The sequence below is a fragment of the Microtus pennsylvanicus genome, chromosome 2 (assembly GCF_037038515.1).
Source record: "Microtus pennsylvanicus isolate mMicPen1 chromosome 2, mMicPen1.hap1, whole genome shotgun sequence".
NCBI classification, from domain to species: domain Eukaryota; kingdom Metazoa; phylum Chordata; class Mammalia; order Rodentia; family Cricetidae; genus Microtus; species Microtus pennsylvanicus.
The window spans coordinates 66,162,211-66,185,750 of record NC_134580.1 but is presented as its reverse complement, the minus strand read 5'-3'; the positions used below and the strand labels follow the sequence as shown (position 1 = coordinate 66,185,750).

General features: G+C 41.5%; 1 protein-coding gene across 1 annotated transcript in view; it reads left to right on the top strand.

Annotated features, from left to right (window-relative positions):
• Positions 1-1,203: 1,203 nt before the first annotated feature.
• Positions 1,204-23,540, top strand: part of Sdc2 (syndecan 2) — a 99,507-nt gene continuing 77,170 nt past the window's right edge. Inside the window, exon 1 of the mRNA XM_075961236.1 lies at positions 1,204-1,873. Within this exon, the coding sequence (XP_075817351.1) occupies positions 1,814-1,873 (60 nt within the window). The 5' untranslated portion in view covers positions 1,204-1,813. The remainder of the gene's footprint in view (positions 1,874-23,540) is intronic.

The window sequence follows — 23,540 nt, the reverse complement described above, 5'->3', positions numbered from 1 at the left end:
CTTGTGATTGTCCTGTTAAGTTTTCCTTTGAGATTTATAACAGTGATTTATCACCAAAACATCCTAACAGTCACTTAAGATGTGACCACAGTTTACTCTGAATTCCAAAATGGCTATGGCCTCATGGCTGTATCTTTATGTATGAGTGTCTTAAAGGGGCACAGCTTTTATATAGTATGGCTTGAGCTTTGGAGTAGTATTTACCTACAACATAGTAAATGTGTATTTTTAATGTATCCCAAATGATAATAAAATAGCCACCAATCTGAAAAGTCCCCATCCTCTGGGAATGGGTACCGTAGAAGAAAATTGATTCACAATTCATTCGGTTCCTAAATCAAAGAGGAAAACAGCAGTAGAAATTATAAAGGTCAGTGCCTGCCTGGTTCTGCAGCACAGCACCGCACTGGACTGCAAGGCAAAGCCTGATACTTCAGGTCAGTCTCCTCCACGCAGGGAATGCATACTCATTCTTTTCTTCAAGCCAGGAACGACTTTACCCTTCTCTGAACTTTCCTTTCATCTGCTGTTTTCTAGAATCTCTAATTTTTCATCCCTATTTGTTGCTTCCGTATGTAAACACACTATGTGGTAACTGAATTTAGAAGATGTCTGAGGGGGTGCATAGGGGGTGAGCACAAACTGTGGGCGGCAGAAATGGCTTTTAAACCTTTTATGAAGCTGAGCTTTGGAGCCGTTGTGTTTTTGGATCCCCCTTCCTCTGCTTTTTTTTGGGGGGGGGGGTCGAGGATAATCTTAACACGCACTTGTTGCACTCTTATCTTTTCTGGATTGCAATTTTCGTGATCTGGTGACCTGCGAACACTGTAATTGCTTGAAAGGAATCTATAAACTTTCTCATTTTCCCGACTCTCATCGCTGTTTCTTTATAGTGACCTAATCCTCAAAAGGCAGAAAAGGCTCAGTGTGCCCATCAGCTTTTACCGATTTTTCTTCAGAAAATTAAAGCGAAGAAAAAGAAAAGGAAGGGAAAAGAGATGGTGAAGAGAGGAGAGGGCGTTGAGAAGGGGAAAGGGGAGCTAGAAAATGAAAGAGTACTGAGGTTTGCTGAGGCACGTTCCTGGGGCAGCCACAGCACGGAGTCGCGGTCTCCCACTGGCTGTGGAAGCTGCCAATCGCAGTGTAATCCTGTAAGAATTTCTCCCGGGTTTATCCCGGAGCCATCGCCGCCGCCTCTCCCCTAGTCGCCAGGAGGAACCGGGAGCTGCAAGCGTGGAAGAGAGGGAAGGTGGGGGCGGAGGAGGCAGAGGCGGAGCAGGACCAGGGAGAGGACGCAGAGGGGGTGGGGGGCGGAATCGAGGGGAGGACCCGGGAGGCGGAGGCGCACAGAAGGAGGGGCGCAGCAGCCAAGCCACTAGCCCGGCCCCGGAGCGCTGTTCTTCAGATACTCCCGGAGCTCAGGCCGCGCATATCGCGCGTCCCCTCCGCTCTGCACCCCAAACTTCAGCGGCAGCTCCTTTTTCGAGCTTGCTTCAAATCAGACTGCACTACGACCCGGACACCGAGTCCGCGGAGTGAAAGCACACCGGCGAGCAGAACCAGCACAGAGAAGCAGCCTCACGAAGCAGCAACTCCGGGTTGGGAGAGCAGAAACCAACAAGTGAGAAGGCGCCGCATTCCAGGGCGCAGCGCAAAAGCCGTAGCAGGCGCCAGAGGAGACAGCTAACGCCCGGAATCTGAGCCCGAGCTCGAGACGAGCTCCTGCGGCGGCTCAGCTCAGATATCTCTAGGCTCCCTGCGCTGTCCCCTGTGCTTCGTTTCATCGCATTGCGAGTCACGTCCCCGGGGGAATATGCAGTGCGCGTGGATCCTGCTCACCTTGGGCTTGATGGCCTGCGTGTCGGCTGAGACGGTGAGTGAGCCAGGCCGGGGACCCGCACTGTTTTGGGTGCCCAGGCTAGAAGAGGAGCCAGCGGGTAATTGGGGAGCGCCACCTGGGGGATCTCCCATCCATAGACGTGGGGCTGACTAGGATCTGCCGAGACAAATGAGCTTGCTTTTCCACCGCTTACCCCTGGTCCGTTCCTTTCACCTCTTGCAGAATTGAGCTGCTACAGAGTGTTAGCCCATGTCTTCGGGGATGGGGGCACAATAATTGCATCTCAAAGGCTCCTAAAGTCACTCTCAACTTTTCGGTCTCAGGGGATTTTGTGGTGTGGTCCAGGAAGGATAGGGCTAAAAGTGGCCGGTCGTGAGAGCACCGCTAAGGCAGGAAAGGATCCTGTAAGCTCTCGCACTGGGCAAGCCCCAGGGATGAGTTGGAAAGTTTGGGGAGGGGCTGTTGCTCGAGACCCTCTACTCCAGGCTTTGTGCTTGACTGAAAGCAAGTGTAGGGAGAAAGAAACTCGAGAGTATGGGGAGAGGAAAGTTTGTAAAAGTTCATTTGTTTGATGCCCCCTGTTGCTGTGGCAAGACATCCACAGTCCGTGGAGACACTGTCGGTGGTCTAGTTCGGAAACGGACTAGGTCTCTGGCCTCTGGTGTCTTCCACGAGCCCTCCTCGTGGAGAGAGGCCCGGGGCTTTAGGGGAGAGAGGAAATTTTAATCCGATGGCATTGGAATGTCGTAAAATGGAAAGGTGAAGGCACTTGTGACATTGCTATGGTCCGCAGAACCTCTGGCTTTTGGGGAATGAAGACTTGTCTCCTGCCACCCTCACGACCCAGTAGGTCTCGTACTCTTGTGAGAGAGACTGTCTTCTTCCAGTGCCAGCTTCATCTCTTGGTGGATGTGGGGATTTGATTTCTCCTCGAGATTTCCTTTCTGGGATTGGAGTTTGTTTCTCCGAATTGCCCAATGAACGCCCTCTAATGGTTAATGCCTTCCAGGCTGGCAACTGGTGCGGTGGCCTCTACCTGGGCCACTGCAGTTGTTTTGGCAGATGGAAGTCAAAGCACCTTCTATTGGCTTGCAGCCCCAGGGCTTCCTTCACAATTAAGCATGCTGCTCTTTCCTTTCCTCTTGTTCTCTACGCCACTGCTTTGGCTTCTTGTAACTTGTCCAATTCGAATTAATGGAAAGGTCCCTTTGAAAATACTGTATATCTTTAGTTGGGCTTGGAAGTCTCTCCTTTTTGACCCTAGGCAATTAGGGATTGGGAAACCTTTTGGCATCCAGCAGAAGATGGACGTTTGAGATTGGGAGTGGGGGGTTGGCACAAGATGCTGTGCCAGTCAGAAGGTCGCTGTACATTGTTTGAGAGGCTGGGGAACTTAGAATTGGAACTGTATTTGAACTATTGGGATGTGAAAGTACAGCTCTGAGACCTATGGGATTTCTCACTGGCAAATGATGTTTAATCCGTTGGAATTAGTAATCTCTTCCGATTAATTCTGAACTTTAGCTTGTTATAAACCAAAAGGGAGCTATTTTGTGTTTGTTTAAGAAAAAAAAACATTGCTCATCTGTTGCAAAATAGGGCAACAGAACAATTTAATTAAATTATTTTCAGAGCAGTTCCCTGTAAACTGTAGAGTTGGGGGACCTTTTCTTTACAGCACCCCATTCAGAGATTTGCTAGGAAATGTTCCTCTTTGGGGATTCCTGGGAAGAAAAGCCCTTTGGAGTTTCTGTGTGGGTTTGATAGCTCCTTAAGGGATAATGGGTTTTGTTGCTTTTTTGTTTGTTTGTTTTCTAAAATTTGCTTGTCTCCTCTCCCTGCCACATTTCTCTCAACGTCCTTATTTTTGGGGCTCTACCATTTTCTCAGTTCAAACCAGAACTGAATGTTTTCCAAGTGAACAGCTTTATTGGAAAGATAATGTTTTGAGCTCTTGAACTGTCATTCAAAGGGTGATTAAATATTTTTAAAATGTCAACTTGAGAATCCTACATAGTGCCTTTGTTGGGAGGTGAGTCAGTCTTTCTCAGTAAAAGCTGTTTCAAAACCCAGACCGCTAAGAGCCTGTTTATATTGCTTTCCTATCTTTTATTTGCCTCACCTAGAGCAGCATAAATATACAAGATATAACTTTTAAAAGGTTAACTATTACAAGACATTATTTTCAGAACTTTGTATTTTAATTTGGAAACTGCAATGGTGTCCTAGGTTTAACAAATAATGATTGACCTCAAAGATTCTTTTGGCAAGGAAGGAAAAATATTGGCAGCTAGTGAAGTCTTTAGTTTTATACTTAGTTCAGAGGGTAGAGAAATGTCTCAGGCACTAAGGTTCAAAACTGTTTAGGGAAAGGAACGAGGGGTCCCCTCCTGAATACAGAGACAGCAGGGACGCCTGTTTCTAGTGATCCATCTATGCTTCCCACTGACAGCTGAGGACTTTGGCTGCCGGGAGGATGTGAAGGGAGAGGCCAGCGGAGTGGGGCAGCGGGGGCGTGCTGCTAGATTGTCTGTCCGTGTTTTTACATGACTGTTTATCTTTAGAAATAATATAGTGCAGACTTCTATAAACATATAATTTGAACTGGAAATATGTTTAAGGAAAGGAAGCATTTTGAACTGGTGGAATTTTATAAACATGCTTAGATGTGTGTAAATTAAAAGAAACTCTCAAGGCATTTGGAGCTATGCGCTATCCCAAAAGGCATTATGAAAGTCAGGCTCTAGAAAGCTTGCAACAGAAAGGAAGTTAAGGTTGGAATACTATAGTTCTTAGCAGTCTTTTTTTTTTAAAATGTATTTTGTCAGTTCTAATGGGACAAATTACTGTGCTGGAGAGTTTGACAGAAACAAAAAACAAAGGCTCTTTATCTCTCAGTTCAATATTAGCAGTAGACTCTCATTTAAGAGGAAAAGCTCGGAGGATGGGTGTTCAAGAAGAAATTTGAGTATGTCTTGGAACGCTTGCTTATAGGGACTGGAATGCCCTTTTATTTTCATTAAGCATGTTAATCAATAAATAGAACTTTTGTTTATTTATGAGATGACCTATGATATTTTGATCCATGTATGCATTATGTGCTGTTCAGATCAAGGTCATATTCCCTGAAAATCAGCCTACCAGTGGACTGTGTACATAATCATTCAAATGGCACCTCAGATAATCATTAGTTGAGAAAGAATTTTGAAATGCCAGCTAATTTTTCCAAAAGCAAGATCTGTTTTTCAAGCCTCTAGAAGCCCCCAACAATACACACTAGACCTGACCAAAGGTAACTTGGAGTCTTCTGGAAACTATCTGTCCGGAGGCTGACTTGGCTATGTAGAGCTTAGCCAGCTCTGCCATTAATTAAGGTTTACAACAAGTCTAGTCAAGCCATTGTGCTATTGGCATGTCTGCTGGCTGTGACCCAGCAGGTCCTCTCAGCTGAGGTTCTCACCAAGCTGTCCTTCCTCCCCTGCCAGAAAACCAAACTACAAGATCTCACCCATCATTCTGTCATTCCCAGGGCAGAAAGAAGGCCTGCCATTCATACCTGTGCCAACAGTACATTCCAGTATCTGAAAGACACCTTATTCTTTCATGGAGTAGGAACCAAAATAAACCTCAGAAGAAAGCCCACACCATGAAGAAGAGCTTTTACTGAGAACAAGGTGGTCTTGTTTTAACTTTTTAGTCTGCCACACCATTTTAATTCTAGTCCACCGACAGGAGTTTTGAAGAAACCCTTGATTCATTCATTCACCGTGGTTCCCGTCTATACCCCACCTATGAAGTCACCATGTTCTCAGCAGGCTACTCTTCCTACTAGGTGCTTAGGTGCTGGGATTAAGCCTGCAAATCTTCAGTGTCTTCTTAGTAGCTATGTAGCTACCATTCTTGGACTGGTGTTGAACTGCTCTGTGGTTTGCCCTTGATCACTTTGATGATGTTGCCTGTGGTCCAGAAACTCCCTTGTGTACTTGTCATGGTTTGGAGTCTGCAGCCTTGGGCAGATTTGTAAGCTGCTCCATGCTACTGCCACTTCCTGGTTACTCCTTCCTGGCCACTGTTGTAATCATTTCTTAGACACAGCTGACTTTTAAACATTACTCCTTTAGAATTCTGTGCATTAAACCTAGGCTTTAATAGCTTTGCATGATTATTCCAGTCCAACCTCTGCAACAGACCGACAGAGTCACTGGAAGGATGTAAAACTACAGATCTTAGAGGCTTATCTTAAACTTACACAGTCAGAGCCTCAACGAGTGAGAATGGTGGAATAATTTGTATCTTTTACAAAGCATCTCTGATGGTTATAATGAGTCAGCTGCCCCTGGGAATCACAGGTTGCTCTGTAATTATGGCTTGCCCTGTAGTCCTTCTAGACCTCTTAGCTGTGGCTGGGTTAAAGCATAAGTGGTTTGCCTTTGGGAGGCCAACAGGCCTGGGTTCCTAGGACGGTGATTTGCCATTCTTTCGTTATGTTAGAGCTCACACAAAATACAACGCTCCAAGCCACTTACAAATGCATCTGTGTGAGTGACTCGGACCCTCAAAATGATCTTGCAACATGAATGTTGACTGTCTTGAGGGTGCAGTAAGTGTACCTATGAATGGCAGAAAGCCCTAAGTGACTTTCTTCCTGTCTCTTGGCTTGTGTTCTTGGCTATGGAATACAGATACTACGTAAAGTGTTCTTTAAGGTCACTTACCCTCTTTTGTATCTCATACCAAGATTGGCACCATCTGAAGGGAAGGGTGGTGCCTATAACTCTGCTCTGCAGAGCACTGAATTCAGATAGAGCCAAGACCTGATAAACCACTATGGGTTGTGAGACTTTCAGCATGGATGCTGAAGTACTGGGCAGACAAGGATTAATGGGCACTTTTCTCCAGCTCAGTTTTGCTCAGCTCTCTGCTGCTAGTATGCTTGGGGTTCTCTGAATCCACCAGCTCCATGTGGCCTGGGCCAGTTGGCAGCTTTGTGTCCTTTTTGCCTCAGCTTCATTATCATGACAGGGAAAGCCAGAAGGTAAACAAGACACTGATGCAAAGTCCGGCATGTTGTGCTTGTTTACCCTTAGTCCTGTATTCTTCAGCTTGATAGAGAGACCAACCATACATTCAGAGGTTTTAGGCCTCAGTCATGCGTTGGTGTGCTGCTGGGACCTGGGATTCAGAAAGGGAATGTTTTCCTTTTTTCGGGGTTGTAAATATGGAGAAACTCTCCACTTAGCCATCTGAGCTTCAGGTCCTATTATTAAATATACATATCACCTTTAATGCCAACTCATGGGAAGCAGAGACAGGTATATGTCTTGTGAGTGTGAAGGCAATCTGGTTTACATAGTGAGTTCTAAGCCAGGCAGGAAACATAGAGATACATTGTTTTGCTATGTTTTTAGCTTTGGAAGAGATCATTTAGTTGATTTAGAACTTTTTTAAGATTTATTTTTATTTTTATGTGCATTGTTTTGTCAGCAGTGTATGTTTGAGGGTGCCAGATCATCTGGAACTAGAATTACAGACAGTTGTGAACTGTATGTGGGTGCTGGGAATTGAACCCGGGTCCTCTGGAAGAACAGCCACTGTTCTTAACCCCTGAGCCATCTCTCCAGCCTGAGATAACTTGTTTTAAAGGCAGAAAATCTCAAAAACACTGGTAACAGTCTGTTTTTAGGACAGATTGAGTTTAGACAAGTGTGGGAGAGGGTGCTTTTGAACTCAAGGGACAGAATTGGAATGGAATTGTGAATGCCTGTCCTTTCCTGGAATATCTCAAAGAGTGATAAGACTTGGGGAAGGAGAGACCCTTGTAGTCAACGGAAAGTTTCCATTTAAATTTCTTAGGACCAGAGTGAAGAATGCCCTGGCCTACTAGCTGAGAAAACTGCTATTAAAGACATGCTTTCAATTTTCTTTCCTTTACAGTTGAATATGTTGTATGAAAAGTGTTACAAAGATCTAGAGACTGTGTGATCTCTACAGAGTATTTTGTTGTTTCTTTTTCTTTCTTTATTGTCCAGGTACACCCAACACCAATAGTACTGATCCTGAGCCTGCACTAATACAGTGGGCCACAGGAAAATGTCACATGGAACAAAATCTAGAAGTATTAAGGGAAAATTACAAAGAGTTACAAAAAGCCAAAAATATATATTTTTTTGCTGTATTTTTTTTCTTAGAACTGAAAGAAAAATAAAATGAAGGTAAGACTTCTTCAGAACAGGCCCACATGGGGCATTGTACACATGTGAGTTATTAAGGACTGATTCCCTGTGGGCATCAACAAAACGGTGGAGCTGAACTGGAGAAGCTCTCTGCTGTTAATATTTAGTGTTTTTCTCTTCTTTCAGGGTATTGTTGAGGAAATATTAGATTAATCCAATAAGTAATTAAATAAGTAATTAAGTCCTTGCCAAATAATTTGTGAGCTTTTCAAACTTTATTTTTAAATTAACAATTGAACAGTATATATGCTTACTGGGTAAATATGTTTTAAAGTGAAACGCTTCTGAGTTTACTTTTGAAGCTAGGAATCCTCTCACAATACAGAGTGGTCAGTTGTTTGCGGTAGCCAACGGTGACCTGTTAACTTGAATACGGCATTCATTATGTACCGGGATTGGTTACTTGCTCTGAATACTCATGGCCGAGCTTGTGGTGGTTTTCTTTATGCTTATAAGCTAATATAATTGTAGCACTATGGCCAGTTGATGGGGTGGGATTAATTTTCATTCTAGATAGGGGTCAGCGTGACTCGTTAACGACATTTAGAAGGCTGTGCCTTCCACTATTTCCGTCTTCCGCACTGGAGTTTAGTCTGAATGTGGAGAATATAAGCAAGAATGGGAAATGAGCAGGCTCTTTGGTAGGCTGGCTCGAAGCCAGGACTCTAGAGCTAAGATTAACCTGTGGTAGAAAATGCATTTACCTTGTAACATTGGGCATATTTATTAATCTCTGAGCTGATTTTTGCCACCTGTAAAATGAACCATGCTAAAATAATTTCTTAGAATTTTGTGAGGTAAAATAGATAGGCTCTTTTAGTAAGTGGCATATGTATGCTCTGTGCTATGTTAGTTATAATTCCTGGTTTTCTGCCTTCTAAGGAGCAGGAGCTTGACATAACATACTTCATGAGCTCATGTGTAAGTGCTAACCGAGAGGGAACTAGCTTTCTGTAACTTTCTGTTGCTTCCATCTTGAGGTACATCATCTCTATGCTGAGATATGAAACACTGATATTAAGCTGCTCTCTAAAAGTGAGTGATGTGAGAAAATGCATCATTTATTCTCTCTGATTGATGAAAGGCTCCTCACCGGGAGTGGAAAAACACGTAAGTGTTAGATGTGAAAAGTCCATCCCTGGCAGTGATTTTTACCATTACAGATATGTCCAGAGGGAATGAGCATAGCTGGGAAAACAGTGTTTTCAAATGGGCTCATTGAAGCTCTGATTACAATAGTTTAAAAAATGGACACAACCAAATATATAATAATAATGACTAGATCAAAGGCTCCAATGCACATTAAATCCCATGTAGGTGTTAAAAATGTATTTTCAAAATATAACTAAGTTGGGGGCTTTATATAGCTTAAACATTATGATTTGAAAACTTGTACAGTAAATTGCTGTTTATATTAAGACTATATATGTAAATTTATATATCGATACATTATACAGCTATCCATCTACTACACACAGAGTTGTGTGTGTGATGGAATTGTAGAGAGAATGAGAAACATACACACCAGTGCTTTAAATTGGAAATATCAGAGTAAAGTTGATAAATAATATTAATATTCTTATTGTGGTATTTACTAAGGTTTTGTTAAATGTTAGCTAGTGGGCTTGAAAGAATCTTGCAGATTATTTCTTACAGCTAGGCTTGAATATGTAATTGCCTCCTTCTCCTCAAAAAGAAAAGGCCACAGACATGGAAGGCTTTACTAGTCAGTACTGAAGGCGCTTCAAGGAGCAAGTGTTTGTTGTCCCAGAGCTTAGAGAATGATGTGATTGGAGTCTCTTCTTTCCCATTGTATGAGGTTAGCGCTGTCCTATGTCAAAGTCTGGAAAACAAATCTATAGATCAGTTTCATGGCCCATTGGTGCCATAATTTTAAATATGTATTGCACATTGCATGCAATCACAGTGTTCATTAAAAGAACAGTATGAGTAGTATAGGACCTACTCAAGGAATGCTTTGACATCAGGAAAGCAATGCAGTTATTAACACTTCAAGGTGGATAACAGTATGGTCATCTCAACAGATGCAGAAAACCATCAAAGCACACAGGAAAGTTTGGTACACTGGTCCTTAAATTCTGGTAAATGGAAGGTTTACTATATTAGGGTTAGTTCATCTGTGCCAATGACTTAACTCACTTGACGTGTTTAGGAAACAAAAGGCCACTGTGTTAGGTTGTTAGGCAACAGTCTTACTGTATGAGTGACAGGTAGGTGGTAGTCCTCCAAAGGCGGGACTGCACCACATCTGTTTTAACTCATGTGAAATTCTAGTTTGAGCATCATCGGTACCCCCTGTGCACTCTCTGAATTCAGATGAATGCAGGAGATCATGTTAAGGCTTTGGAGTTCTGTAAATCACAGTTTGGTCTCTGATGTCACTATTTAAAAGCCACGTGACCCAGAGCTGTTTCTTACCACTTCCAAACTTGTTTCTTAATGTAAAACTGAGGCATATATAGTATTTGCTATGTTGATACTTTGAATATTAGCTTTATATTTTGTTGCTTTGAAGATTAATAGCCAACATAAGACTTGATGATGTGGGAGTGTCATATATCAATCTGTTGATTTCATTGGCTAAGCAATAAAGAAACTGCTAGGCCCATTGGATAGGCCCACCCTTAGGTGGGTGGAGTAAACAGAACAGACCGCTGGGAGGAAGAGGAAGTGAAGTCAGACTCCACAGCTCTCCTCTCGGGAGTAGACGTCCACCATGCTCCCGGCTCCTGGGCAGACACACGCGATGAAGCTCTGAAGCTCCGACCCAGGATGGACTTAGGCTAGAATCTTCCCGGTAAGACTGGTGCTACACAGATGATAAGAAATGGGCTAGTCCAGGTGGGAGAGTTAGCCTAGAAGATGCTAGGTAGAAATGAGCCAAAGCAGTGTTTAAATGAATATAGTGTCCGTGTAATTATTTCGGGGTAAAGCTAGCTGGGCAGGGCAGGCGGCTGGGGTGTTGGGGATGCAGCCCCGCCGCTCCATATTACAACAACTTGACCTATAGCTGGCATTTTAAACATGTTTGTTTTACTTTTCTTTAACCTTTATGATTCTGAAATAGTCTTTGATGAAAGTTTATAAAATGTATATATACAAATACGTGTGGACATGCCTTGTATTTCTGCATTTATCACTTGCATCTTGTGACATACACCAAGTGGCATGCATTGTCGCAAATATAGGACCAGCCGTTTGTTTATTTGGACAGGGAAGATGAAGATGCACTGCTGAGCTCCGTTTTTGCTTTCAGTCATCACCACCGTTTTTCTTGAGTTACACTGAAAGCACACAGAAAACCTACAAAACAACTTTCATTAAGACAGGAAAGCTGAGAGTAACTCTTGAGATTATAATTGTAAACTGCTCAGAGAAAGAAACACTGGATCCTTAAATTCTAAACACCAAGTGAACTAAGTTCACTAATAAATTAAAAATTCATGTCCCACTTCTGACATCATTTATCTAAGTGAGATATTTTGATTTGTTTGTATTATATTTGATTAGATTTTGTAATTATTCTGATTAGTTATTGAATTAAGTTTTATGTTTAATTGGTCTGTTAACACTTAACATTCATCATTATATACTAGCTCTTGACTAGTTTTTCAAACTAAAAACAAATTTTGACTTAGAACTTACTTCTTTCAGTCAACTCTGATTCAATTTTGGTTACTTAATCTTTTGTAGTTTTCCTTTTTTTTTTTTGGTGTGGGGTTTTTTAAATTTATTTATATATTAAAGATTTCTGTCTCTTCCCCGCCACCGCCTCCCATTTCCCTCCCTCTCCCCCAATTAAGTCCCCCCCTCAGCCCAACAAGGTTCCCTGTCCTGTGGGAAGTCCAAGGAACCCCCACCTCCATCCAGGTCTAGTAAGTTGAGCATCCAAACTGCCTAGGCTCCCACAAAGCCAGTGCGTGCAGAAGGATCAGAAACCCATTGCCACTGTTCTTGAGTTCTCAGTAGTCCTCATTGTCCGCTATGTTCAGAGAGTCCGGTTTTATCCCAGGCTTTTCCAGACCCAGGCTAGCTGGTCTTGGTGAGTTCCCAGTAGAACATCCCCATTGTCTCAGTGTGTGGGTGCACCCCTTGCGGTCCTGAGTTCCTTGCTCGTGCTCTCTCTCCTTCTGCTCCTAATTTGGACCTTGAGATTTCAGTCCTGTGCTCCAATGTGGGTCTCTGTCTCTGTCTCCTTTCATCGCTTGCTGAAGGTTAATATTCAGGAGGATGCCTATATGTTTTTCTTTGGGTTCTCCTTATTTAGCTTCTCTAGGATCCCTAATTATAGGCTCAATGTCCTTGGTTTATGGCTAGAAACCAAATATGAGTGAGTACATCCCATGTTCCTCTTTTTGGGTCTGGCTTACCTCACTCAGGATAGTGTTTTCTATTTCCATCCATTTGCATGCAAAATTCAAGAAGTCCTTGTTTTTAATTGCTGAGTAGTACTCTAATATGTATATATTCCATACTCTCTTCATCCATTCTTCCATTGAAGGACATCTAGGTTGTTTCCAGGTTCTGGCTATCACAAACAATGCTGCTATGAACATCGTAGAGCATATACTTTTGTTGTATGATAAGGCCTCTCTTGGGTATATTCCCAAGAGTGGTATTGCTGGGTCCAGGGGTAAGTTGATCCCGAATTTCCTGAGAAACCGCCATACTGCTTTCCAAAGTGGTTGCACAAGTTTGCATTCCCACCAGCAATGGATGAGTGTATCCCTTTCTCCACAACCTCTCCAACAAAGGCTATCATTAGTGTTTTTGATTTTAGCCATTCTGACAGGTGTAAGATAGTATCTTAAAGTTGTCTTGATTTGCATTTCCCTGATCGCTAAGGAAGTTGAGCATGACCTTAAGTGTCTTTTGGCCATTTGAAGTTCTTCTGTTGAGAATTCTCTGTTCAGCTCAATGCCCCATTTTATAATTGGGTTGATTAGCCTTTACGGTCTAGTTTCTTGAGATCTTTATATATTTTGGAGATCAGACCTTTGTCAGTTGCGGGGTTGGTGAAGATCTTCTCCCAGTTAGTGGGTTGCCTTTGTGTCTTAGCGACAGTGTCCTTTGCTTTACAGAAGCTTCTCAGTCTCAGGAGGTCCCATTTATTCAATGAGGTCCTTAATGTCTGTGCTGCTGGGGTTATACGTATGAAGTGGTCTCCTGTGCCCATGTGTTGTAGAGTACTTCCCACCTTTCTCTTCTATCAGGTTCAGTGTGTTCGGACTGATATTGAGGTCTTTAATCCATTTGGACTTGAGTTTTGTGCATGGTGATAGATATGGGTCTATTTTCATTCTTCTACAGGTTGAGATCCAGTTATGCCAGCACCATTTGTTGAAGATGCTTTCTTTCTTCCATCGTATACTTTTGGCTCCTTTATCGAAAATCAGGTGTTCATAGGTTTGTGGGTTAAAATTCGGGTCTTCTATACGATTCCATTGGTCGACTTCTCTGTTTTTATGCCAGTACCACACTGTTTTCATCACTGTAGCTCTGTAATAGAGTTTGAAGTCAGGGATGGTAATGCCTCCAGACAATCCTTTATTGTATAGGATTGTTTTGGCTATCCTGGGTTTTTTGTTTTTCCATATGAAGTTGATTATTGTCCTCTCAAGATCTGTTAAGAATTTTGATGGGACCTTGATGGGGATTGCATTGAATCTGTAAATTGCCTTTGGTAGAATTGCCATTTTTACTATGTTGATCCTCCCAATCCAGGAGCAAGGAAGATCTTTCCATTTTCTGGTGTCCTCTTCAATTTCTTTCTTCAAAGACTTAAAGTTCTTGTCAATTAGATCTTTCACATCCTTGGTCAGAGTTACCCCAAGATATTTTATGCTATTTGTGGCTATCGTGAAAGGTGATGCTTCTCTAATTTCCCTCTCTGTTTCCTTATTCTTAGTGTATAGGAAGGCCACTGATTTTTTGGAGTTTATCTTGTATCCTGCCACATTACTAAAGGTGTTTATCAGCTGTAGGAGTTCTTTGGTAGAGTTTTTGGGGTCGCATGTGTATACTATCATATCATCTGCAAATAACGAGAGCTTAACTTCTTCTTTTCCGATACGAATCGCCTTGATCCCCTTATGTTGTCTTATTGCTATTGCTAGAACTTCAAGCACTATATTGAAGAGGTATGGAGAGAGTGGACATCCTTGTCGTGTTCCTGAGTTTAGTGGGATGGCTTTGAGTTTTTCTCCATTTAATTTAATGTTAGCTGACGGCTTGCTGTAAATAGCTTTTATTATATTTAGGTATGACCCTTGTATCCCTAATCTCTCCAAGACTTTTATCATAAAGGGGTGTTGAATTTTGTCAAATGCTTTTTTCAGCATCTAATGAAATGATCATATAGTTTTTTTCTTTCAGTTTATTTATATGGTGGATTACATTGATAGATTTGCGTATGTTGAACCAGCCCTGCATCTCTGGGATGAAGCCTACTTGATCATGATGGATAATTTTTCTTATGTGCCTTTTTTAATCCTTGTAACCATAGTGGATTTTGGAGCTGGAATAGTTATTTTTTAAAATATTAATGGGTTGACTTTTTTGTGGGGGCATAGTCTTACCATGTAGTCCATGTTGGCCTATAACTTTGTGATCTTCCTACCTCATCCTCCTTAGAGATAATAGCATCAGAATGTAACATCCGGTTGTGTTTTGTTTTAACATGGATTTGGTGGATTTGTGTGTGCACACACGCACACATGTTCATTTCTGGCATGTGTGTGGAGGTCAGAGGGTTACTTTTAGGAGTTGTTTTTCTCCTTCCGCCATATAGGTGCTGCTCATCGAACTCAGGTCATCAAACTTGACTGCAATCATTTTTTTTCCTGCTGAACTTTTTCACAGGCCCCTGGATTTGACATTTAGTATGTAATACATCAACTAAGGTGTCATAGTTAGTGACATAGCATTAAACATAGAATTCTATGTTAACCTAGCTTATCTGACCTACTAGTATTTTTTTTTATTTATTTTCATCAAGGATTTCTTTTCTGGCTTCTCTGCTATTCCTTATGTTACTGTTCTGACACACATGTGAAGAACTGAAATACCAACAGAGCATTTCTGTATGCAATATACAGCATCGGTACGGCTCATGCTTTGTGTAACATGAATAATTTAAGGTGATCTTTAGCTAATTCACTTATTTCTAGCAAAATCGTACTCTAGCTAATTCCTTCATGAACCTTCTCACTAGTTGTGGAAGGAAGAGACAATACCCCAGGGATTGGGAAGAACCAGATTGATGGGGACTGAAATCAAGTTGATTTACAAATCATAGGGATACTGTAAAGATAAAAGAATCAGGGCTAGACGCAAAACACTTGTGAATTAGTAGTGCATTTTTTTTCTTGATGGGAAAAAGCTGCTATTGTAGGTAGAGAGATAAAGAGCATTCCTTGGATTTTTTACACTATGTCAGCACTACACAGGAGGTGAGAATCCAGCATGACCATGGCCCACGTGAAGATTCTTCTTTGCTCCATTCTTGTTGCCCACATTGGGGGTAGATTAATCCTTTTTTTCAACAGTTTCCTCTCAAATACTGCTTTCCTAAATTACTGTATAATATGAGTGCATTTGTTTCAGCTTTACAGAAAAGAAGTTTGTGGGATGATTTTAAAAAAGAATTTATTGAAGGGCAATAAAATGAAAGATGACTATCTCTGCTCTCCTGCCTTGGGGTTAGGATTGTGATCCATACTTTCCATTTATTATTTGTGATTGTCACCTGACTTCCAGGAAGGGTGACTTGCCAATTTGTAGTCTACACTCCCTGCCCCCAAGTTAGAGCCTCAGTGTTTCTGACTTGCTGTAAAGCCCTGTTCTGCTACCATAGTCTCTCAAGAGCATAGTGAAAGTTTCAAGTGTCCCTAATTTTAATTCAGTTCATGGGTTCAGGCTGCCATAGCAATGTGCCAGTTTCTTCAATCACCTGACTAGCCTAATTCTTTCGGCCATTAGGGTTCAGAGTTCTTTACCAACATGTAGTATTTTGCTTTGATAGATTCTGTCTACATGCTTCCCTTTGGTGGTCAGGAAGCTAAGGGATAAACTTCACTGAAATCTATTTGTTTTGGGTATTGAAGATTTAATCTAGGACCATGTGAATTACACATCCTCACTACTGGACTGCATCCCAAAGACTCAGTGGGAATCTCCTTAAATTCTAGGTCTGCAAGTTTCTGGTTGTGATGTGGAAAGGTCATGTAACTTATCTACACCTCAGTGTTCACATTTATAAGAAGGTTATTCATCACAGTGGCCACCTTCCTGAGTTGCTGGCATGGTTCTGAGTTAATACTGGCAAGCCAAACATTTAGAAAACTATCCTGTATGACGTTTGCAGTCTCAGTGCTTATGGTGATGGAAATGGATGGCTCATAAAATAGATTCATCAGACAAGAGTGTCCTATGAACAAGAGATGGGGTGGGGAGTGAGGGTGTCGCTGACCAGGTAAGAGCATTAGAGGCAAAGTATGACTTTCCGCCTTTCTGCTTCCCTCTTCTCTGTGTGGCTGTTTTGTCTGGTGGAAGGAGGGACTGTTTTAACCTTAATAGGCTTCTCATCTGGGTGTGGAGGGTTCAGAGTATTCTTCTCAACTTGTGGTATACAGTATCACATCTGGAGGTTGCTGACTCATGCCTGTCATCCTAGCATTCAAGAGGCTTAGGAAAGCAGAAAACATGAGTTCTGGGCTTTCCCAGGCTTCAGAGTGAGACTTTAATTTCTTATTGTGCCCTTTTCATCTAGGCCTCAAGGGTGGGGCCCAGCTGTTAGTTTTATAGAAACCCCTTAAGTGAGTTTTATCTTAGACAAGATAGGATCTTTGCTTGAGATGGCTCTTTGGTCTTCTCTGTCCTAGGAGGTCCTCTGGCAGGCAGGACTTCAAGCCCCAGGAATCTAATGACTGTGTCAGGCTCCTGCATTTAGGAAGAAGGGTTGGCATTGTTCTTTTCCATCTTCTTCTCTTTCCCTCACTGAAATGTGTATCTGCTGGTTGTACTTTTTGATAATTGTTTCCTTGAGTTATGATATATTTGGGAGTTCTTGAGACAAAAGATGGCACCTTTGGAAATTAATTTTGTCTTAAAAACAAAGCAATGTCCTTACAAAATAATAACAGGGGAGGTGGTTCCATCCACAAACTGCCTTCCTTGCAAGCACAAGAGCCCGAGTTTCATCTCTAGCACCCACCTAAAAACAGCCAGACTCAATGGCATGTGTTTGTAATCCTAGCACTGGGATCACAGGCTGACCAGCCTAGCCTCACAACAAGGTGGATGGCGGCTTCCATAGGAAGATTCACCCCTATGTGCACACGTACCTGCACACACATTTGGTGAACACACATAAAATGGAGACATTTACATTCTTGAGGAAAGATTTCCCCTGGAAGAACAAAGGACGTTTGTCTTCTGTTCTGGAGCAGAAAACACGTTTGGTCAACTTAACAAAACTTGCCCAAGCTATACTCTGAGTGGAGAGCTTGTGTGTTTGTTTGCCTGGAACGGATTCTAGGATTTGTCTGAACACACTGATCATGTGTTAAGTCTTATACACAGGACTTCAAGGTTGTTTTTGTATGATACTTGCATTTAACGTTCACACCACGGACCTGGTTCAAGTTGCTGCCTTCCACACAGTGCCATTGTTTGCTGTCAAAGAAGGAAGAGAGGGCTTCAGCCTGTGCTGAGAACATCTGAAGTATCTGAACTGTCTTTAGTTCTTGCTTAAGCAAAAAGCAGCAGCCCATTATCAAATCTATTCATAGTTTACTTTGTTCACAAATCTAATTTGGGAGAATGTTTGCCCTCATTCAACCCTAAAAACTACAATTTTCCATCTGTTAAATAAAAGAGGGATATCTTTAACAGACAAAGAAGAAAAGAAAGACCTTGCATAAAAATTCTGGATTTGTCAATGCTTTTAAAATTTTCTCTGCTGGATGGCATTAAAATGCTAAACTTTTAGAAACTGCTACTCCATGTGTATCTGTCCTTTAGTTGAAATTAGAGAAATGTTCTGAGAAAGCTGCAGTTATGAGCTGCTCGTGGTGGCTCGGATGCTTAGAAACCCATTAAGTTCATGTATATAGAGTGATATTCAATATTACTGCTTAGTTTTTGGTGATGATAGGGTTAAATGTGACTTCAAAAGAAATATCAAGCTAAAGTGTAACTTAATCTTAAAAGTCAAGTGAGTGGGAATGGGACTTCCCTCTCCCTCCCTCTCCACTGTGTCGCTGATAGGTCAGTAAACATCTCAGAGAATTAAATATAACTATTATGTAGCAGTGTTTTTCTCAGTGGATGTTGAGGCCTATGAGTTCGTACATCCAGCGTTGGGTTAGTGGCAGTCTATGTTATGTGGGCTAGCAACATCTTCCTCAGTCATGAACTTGTGTGAGATGCAGATTTTGTGCCTCCCTCCATACCCACACTTCATTCTCCTTACTTCCCATTGGTCTAAATGTAGTCATATGGCCAGAAAGGTGCTGTGTGCTAGGAACCACAAAAATTCCTTGTGAAAGATTCTGTTGCAAGCTAACTTTGGAGGACAGCTGACCCTTGGCTTTCATCACTGACAGCACACGCAGTATTAAGAGAGAGTTCCTGGCTGTAGGGTTTCAGTCTTTGCAGCTGCCTAAGAGATTGCAATCCTCAGACCTGGAGGCCAATGCTTTTGGACCTTGCTACCCAAAATGTGATCTAGACCAGCTAGCAGGAGCATCATCTGAGAGTTTGTTAGAAATCCAGAATCTGGAACTCCACTGAGACTTACTGAGTCGCAGCTTGCATTTTAACAAGAATTTTAGTGACTCATAAGAACACATAAGAGTTTGTGGAAAGCGTCTTTATAGAAATAACGAGTTTGCTTTATAGAAGTCAACCCCTAGAATGCCTTTAATTTACAAGTTTGGTGAGGAGGCAGAACAGCTGTTTTGACTTCTGTCTGGCAGTCACTCACAGAGACAACCAACAAGGAGCAAAGCTCAGCTTCATTGTTGTTCCTTAGAAGGACCCGGAGCATTCTGACGGTGGCAGTCTGTCAGTCACTGTGAACTGAGTAATGGCCACTAAGATCCTTGTGGGGGCACATAATGAAAACCCCACTTTGAAGTGGGCTAATACCACGGCACTTCTTGGTTCACAAAATGGAAGGGTGCGATTGTGCCGGCTTCAGGTGTAGAAGGATAATGTGATCTCAAGTAATCAGGTTTGATCTCCCTTCCAGCTAGGCTTTCTTCATTAGCATCCCTTCCCGTCTGGAAAGCAATGAAGGTAACAGCTAAGTTATTAAGAAAAGGTCCTCAAATATAGTGACTTAAATTGATTCATTTCTCTTTACATAACAACCCAAAGACTAGGCAGAAAGCGCTTCCTTACTCTTGTACAGCTCTCAGCTATAAGCCAGGGTGGCAGTGCTGCCCTTACAATTTCCAGTCAAAGTAGTTTAACATATACTGTGTAATGCTTTAAAGAAAGAGTTTTGACATCTGCAGTGATGAATAGCAATACATAATAGTCAAATAATACGCCATTTCCAAGTCTTTCGACTGAAGACTTACTGTCCTCTTCATAAAAATGGGGATTGTAGGCACATCTGATATAAATAAACTGAATTTTTTTTTTGCCAGAACTCTAATAAGATTTACCCAAACACTGTTGTTGGTTTAATAAATATTAAGGGAACAGTTGTGATATGCCTCCTGGCGTTTGCTGTTTTTCTCCTTTGAGCATTAACTACTCTTGTAAGTCTTTACCAGGCTGCCTTTGTTGTTTTGTGCCTTGAGGTACAAATAGAGACAGAAAACCCGGAGGGTTCAAGCAAATTCCATACTGTAAACTTTTTACAGATGTGTTTAGTATTCACTGAGTTAAAACTGTCCTGTTTATTGAATGAAAAGATATTTTCCTCTTAGCATTTTATGCGTGTAGCATCTTTGGTTTTTATTTTACTAGAAACTTAAAAAACAGTAATAAAAATTACTAGGCAGATGAGATGACCTGCTTGGACGTTTTATCTCCCTGGATCTTCCGTTTTCTTGGATATTGGTGTGAAGCAGTGGCAGGGATCTCTAAGATTGATTTAGGTTGTACACAGGAAGAGCTTTCTAAATGGCAGGCAGAGGGATGAGGCAACTGGGCAGTGAGGGCTGAAGCCCAGTGTGTGTGTGTGGACGGCGCTTTGTTTTGGATCTTCAGAGGAGATACGTTCCATCCTCTGGCTGTGGAGATCAGTCCCTTGTAGCCCTAGAAGATGCTGTTGTTTTTGCAGTTTGAAGTTGTACACTGAGTAGCTTAACATGCATTTTACTTTGGTTTTTGATGACTTGGTCTGATGGAGGCTAAGAATATTTTGTTGTCTTTAGTAGAATTGTGGGATTTTAAGAAATACTTATACTAATGCCAAATGTCTAGCTTGGTGGAAACATAACCATTGAAATTTGACATGCCTTCAAGTGATTCTAACAGGCATCTACCATGTGGAGTAGTCAATTTTGCTCTTTCATGCGAATCAGAGAAACAAGAGCCTGAGGGTGTTGGTGGGAGGTAAAGCTATGACTCAGAGAGTGGCCTTGATGAGGAGGGAAAAGAGCCTTCAAAGGGGTCAATCAGAGGCACTACATATGGGAGTGTAGCTGGGTAGGCCACTGTCCCAGCCTGTAGGGCTTTGGGAGGTAGTCGTAGTTCCCTAAAAGTTAATTGCTCTATGTGTTACCCCAAGAACCAGTATTCCTTCCAAATTCATTCTGTGCCGTGGGCCATCAAGCTAAGCTTTCTGTCTGAGGCTTAAGTGACTTCTGTGATAAATACCATTTAAATAAGAAGGGTAGGAACTACTTTTTAAACTCGTTTTCTTTTTTCTAGTGTACTTTCCCCCCACGTTTCCTTCTTTATTTTTGGTGGCCTATAGACTAGAGTTCATAAGGCTGGTTTTTCTGTCATTCGCCCACTGGGACCGTTGTCAAGTCACACAGCCTCGTTTTTTGCTTTCCTGTTGGTTTCTGCAGCCAAATGCCCAAAGGCCATGCAATGGCTCTGCTTTTCGTTAAGGAAGTCATGTCTAACACTTTCGCCAAGTGCATTAAAGCTCTCTAAAATCCCAGTGCAGCTTGGCCTTGCATCCCATTTTCCTCTCTTTCCTTTCAACCAAGAAGTTGTCAGTTAGTATTCAGTGGTTGTGACTAAACATTACCTCTCCGAGATGACTCTTTGTGGATCTCCTTTCAGACAGGATGGGGGGAACTACTGAAATGGGGAGTACAAGTTGGAATAGGTGGCAAAGTTTTCACTATACAGGGTAAATGTATATATGTTAAAAGAAAATAGACAACTGAGATATGAGGGCCAGCTGTCCATACTCCATAGCTGATAACCCTCACCTCAGCTTTTTCCACATTTTAAACTCTGAATTTTACCTACTGGGTATAATCTGGCTCTTTTAGAATGGAATAGTTTTCTTAAATATGAGTGATTGTACAAGCTAAGAAGGACTGTATTCTGGTAGCCTCAAGGAGTTGATGAAGCTTCTCTTCTACCAAGCTTGATAGATCTAGGTCCTTTCCATTAGAAAATTTCCCAAATGCTCACAAACTTGATGGCAAGAATTTTTAGAGGTAGAAGAAAACCCAGCTCACCTGCAGTCATAACGTACACTTCAGGTGCTGGCTTAGCAGACCCAAGATTCCTGTAGACCCAGGATGCTCTGAAGGTGCCTCGCTCACCCCAGTTCATTCTCACACTGCTGAGATGCACACTCATGGTTCCAACTCTCTATTCCGCACTGTCTGAACACACTGATGCTTTAGATTCACCGCTCTAGGCTAAGAAATAGAAAGCTTGGGATGACTTCTGGCAAGCCTCACCTGTGTGTCAACAATTTTAGTTCCACTTTTAAGAGTTTCTACAAAATGCAAAATTTGATACAGAGCTAAAACCGAAAAATTTCTGTTATCTGGAAACTGTTCATGCCTAAAAGATAGGATATAATTGTCAAGTAATATTTTATGCTCACAGTTGATATGTGTCTACAATGTATAACAGATACATTAAGATATGGTTTAACTACTATAACTATTCACCCTTTTAAAATGTTCTATTATGTGGCTTTTGATATATTTTGATATATTTAGAGGTCTATAAGAACAATCACTACAATCAAATCTAGAACATTTTCATTACCCCTCCTCACATGCCCATTATCAATCATTTCTTCCATTCATATCAAGGTCTAGGTAATCATTATGTTACCTTGTGTCTATAGATTTGTCTATTCTTGTCACTACAACAGACAGAGACCGTTACAGAAAACCACAACCAATCAAAACACACAGTTGTGGAGCCCAGTCTCAATGGATACATCTAAAACAAAACAAACAAACAAACAAACAAACAACAACAACAATAAACCCACACCTAAGGTTCAGAGTACATCACAGAAGACGGGATATAAAGATTTTAAGTGCCCAAGGATTATGTCCGCTCTGAAAAGAAACACACAAGTAACATTATGTAGGCTGACCAGGTAGGTTATAATTAGAAATATGTATGTATATACATATATGCATGTAACAATAGCTAATGTGAAAAGAAGTCATTAATTTGAAAGAGAGAAAGGATAGGAAGCTTGGAGAGAGGAAAGAAAAGATTTGTAATTCTATTCAAATCTCAAAAATAAAAGAAAACATAAAAACAAAGAAAAAAGGAAAGAAAAAATGAAGTAGCCGACACAGTAGGCATGTCTGTAATTCCAGCACTTAGGAGGCTGAGGTAGAAGACTGTTGTATGTTTGAGGTCAACCTGAGCAGCACAGTGAATTCTAGAGGTGTCTGGGCTGCAGAGTGAGCCCTATAAACAACAGAACTCTAAAGCAAACAGCAACAACCAACTAATTGGTTTGATGATAGTTTTAATCTTTTTCTTTTCTCTCTGACGAGGGAGGCATTATAGAGTTTTCTGGAGTGGTTCGTATGATGGGTCTGTGTCCTTGACCTGTCCCTGCTAGGAAACAAGGACCTAGTTAAATGACAATCTGAAGATATTTCCACTCATTTAAAATGCTAATTCTCTAATCTATTTTATTTTATGGTGTATGGAAACCTTATATTCGTGATCTTTGAAGTGTTTCCTGGTTACTTTCTTTTCAATTATAAAATACTGATACAAAGTTGGGAGGGGAACCACCTCAACACTTTGCTCTGACTCTTCTTTCTTTTCATGGACATGAAGACAGATTGCTTTACTTAGAGTTAATTGTGGAAAGTATCTGTATGTTCTTACAGCATGTTTTGATTTTATTCCTTTAGGGATTGAGTAATATGGTATGGGTTTTTAATTGTTGGTAGCTGGTCCATTAATATGGTGATAATAATAACTGGAAATAATGTGGTTCCCCCTCCTAAGCTGTTAGCTTTAATGCACTG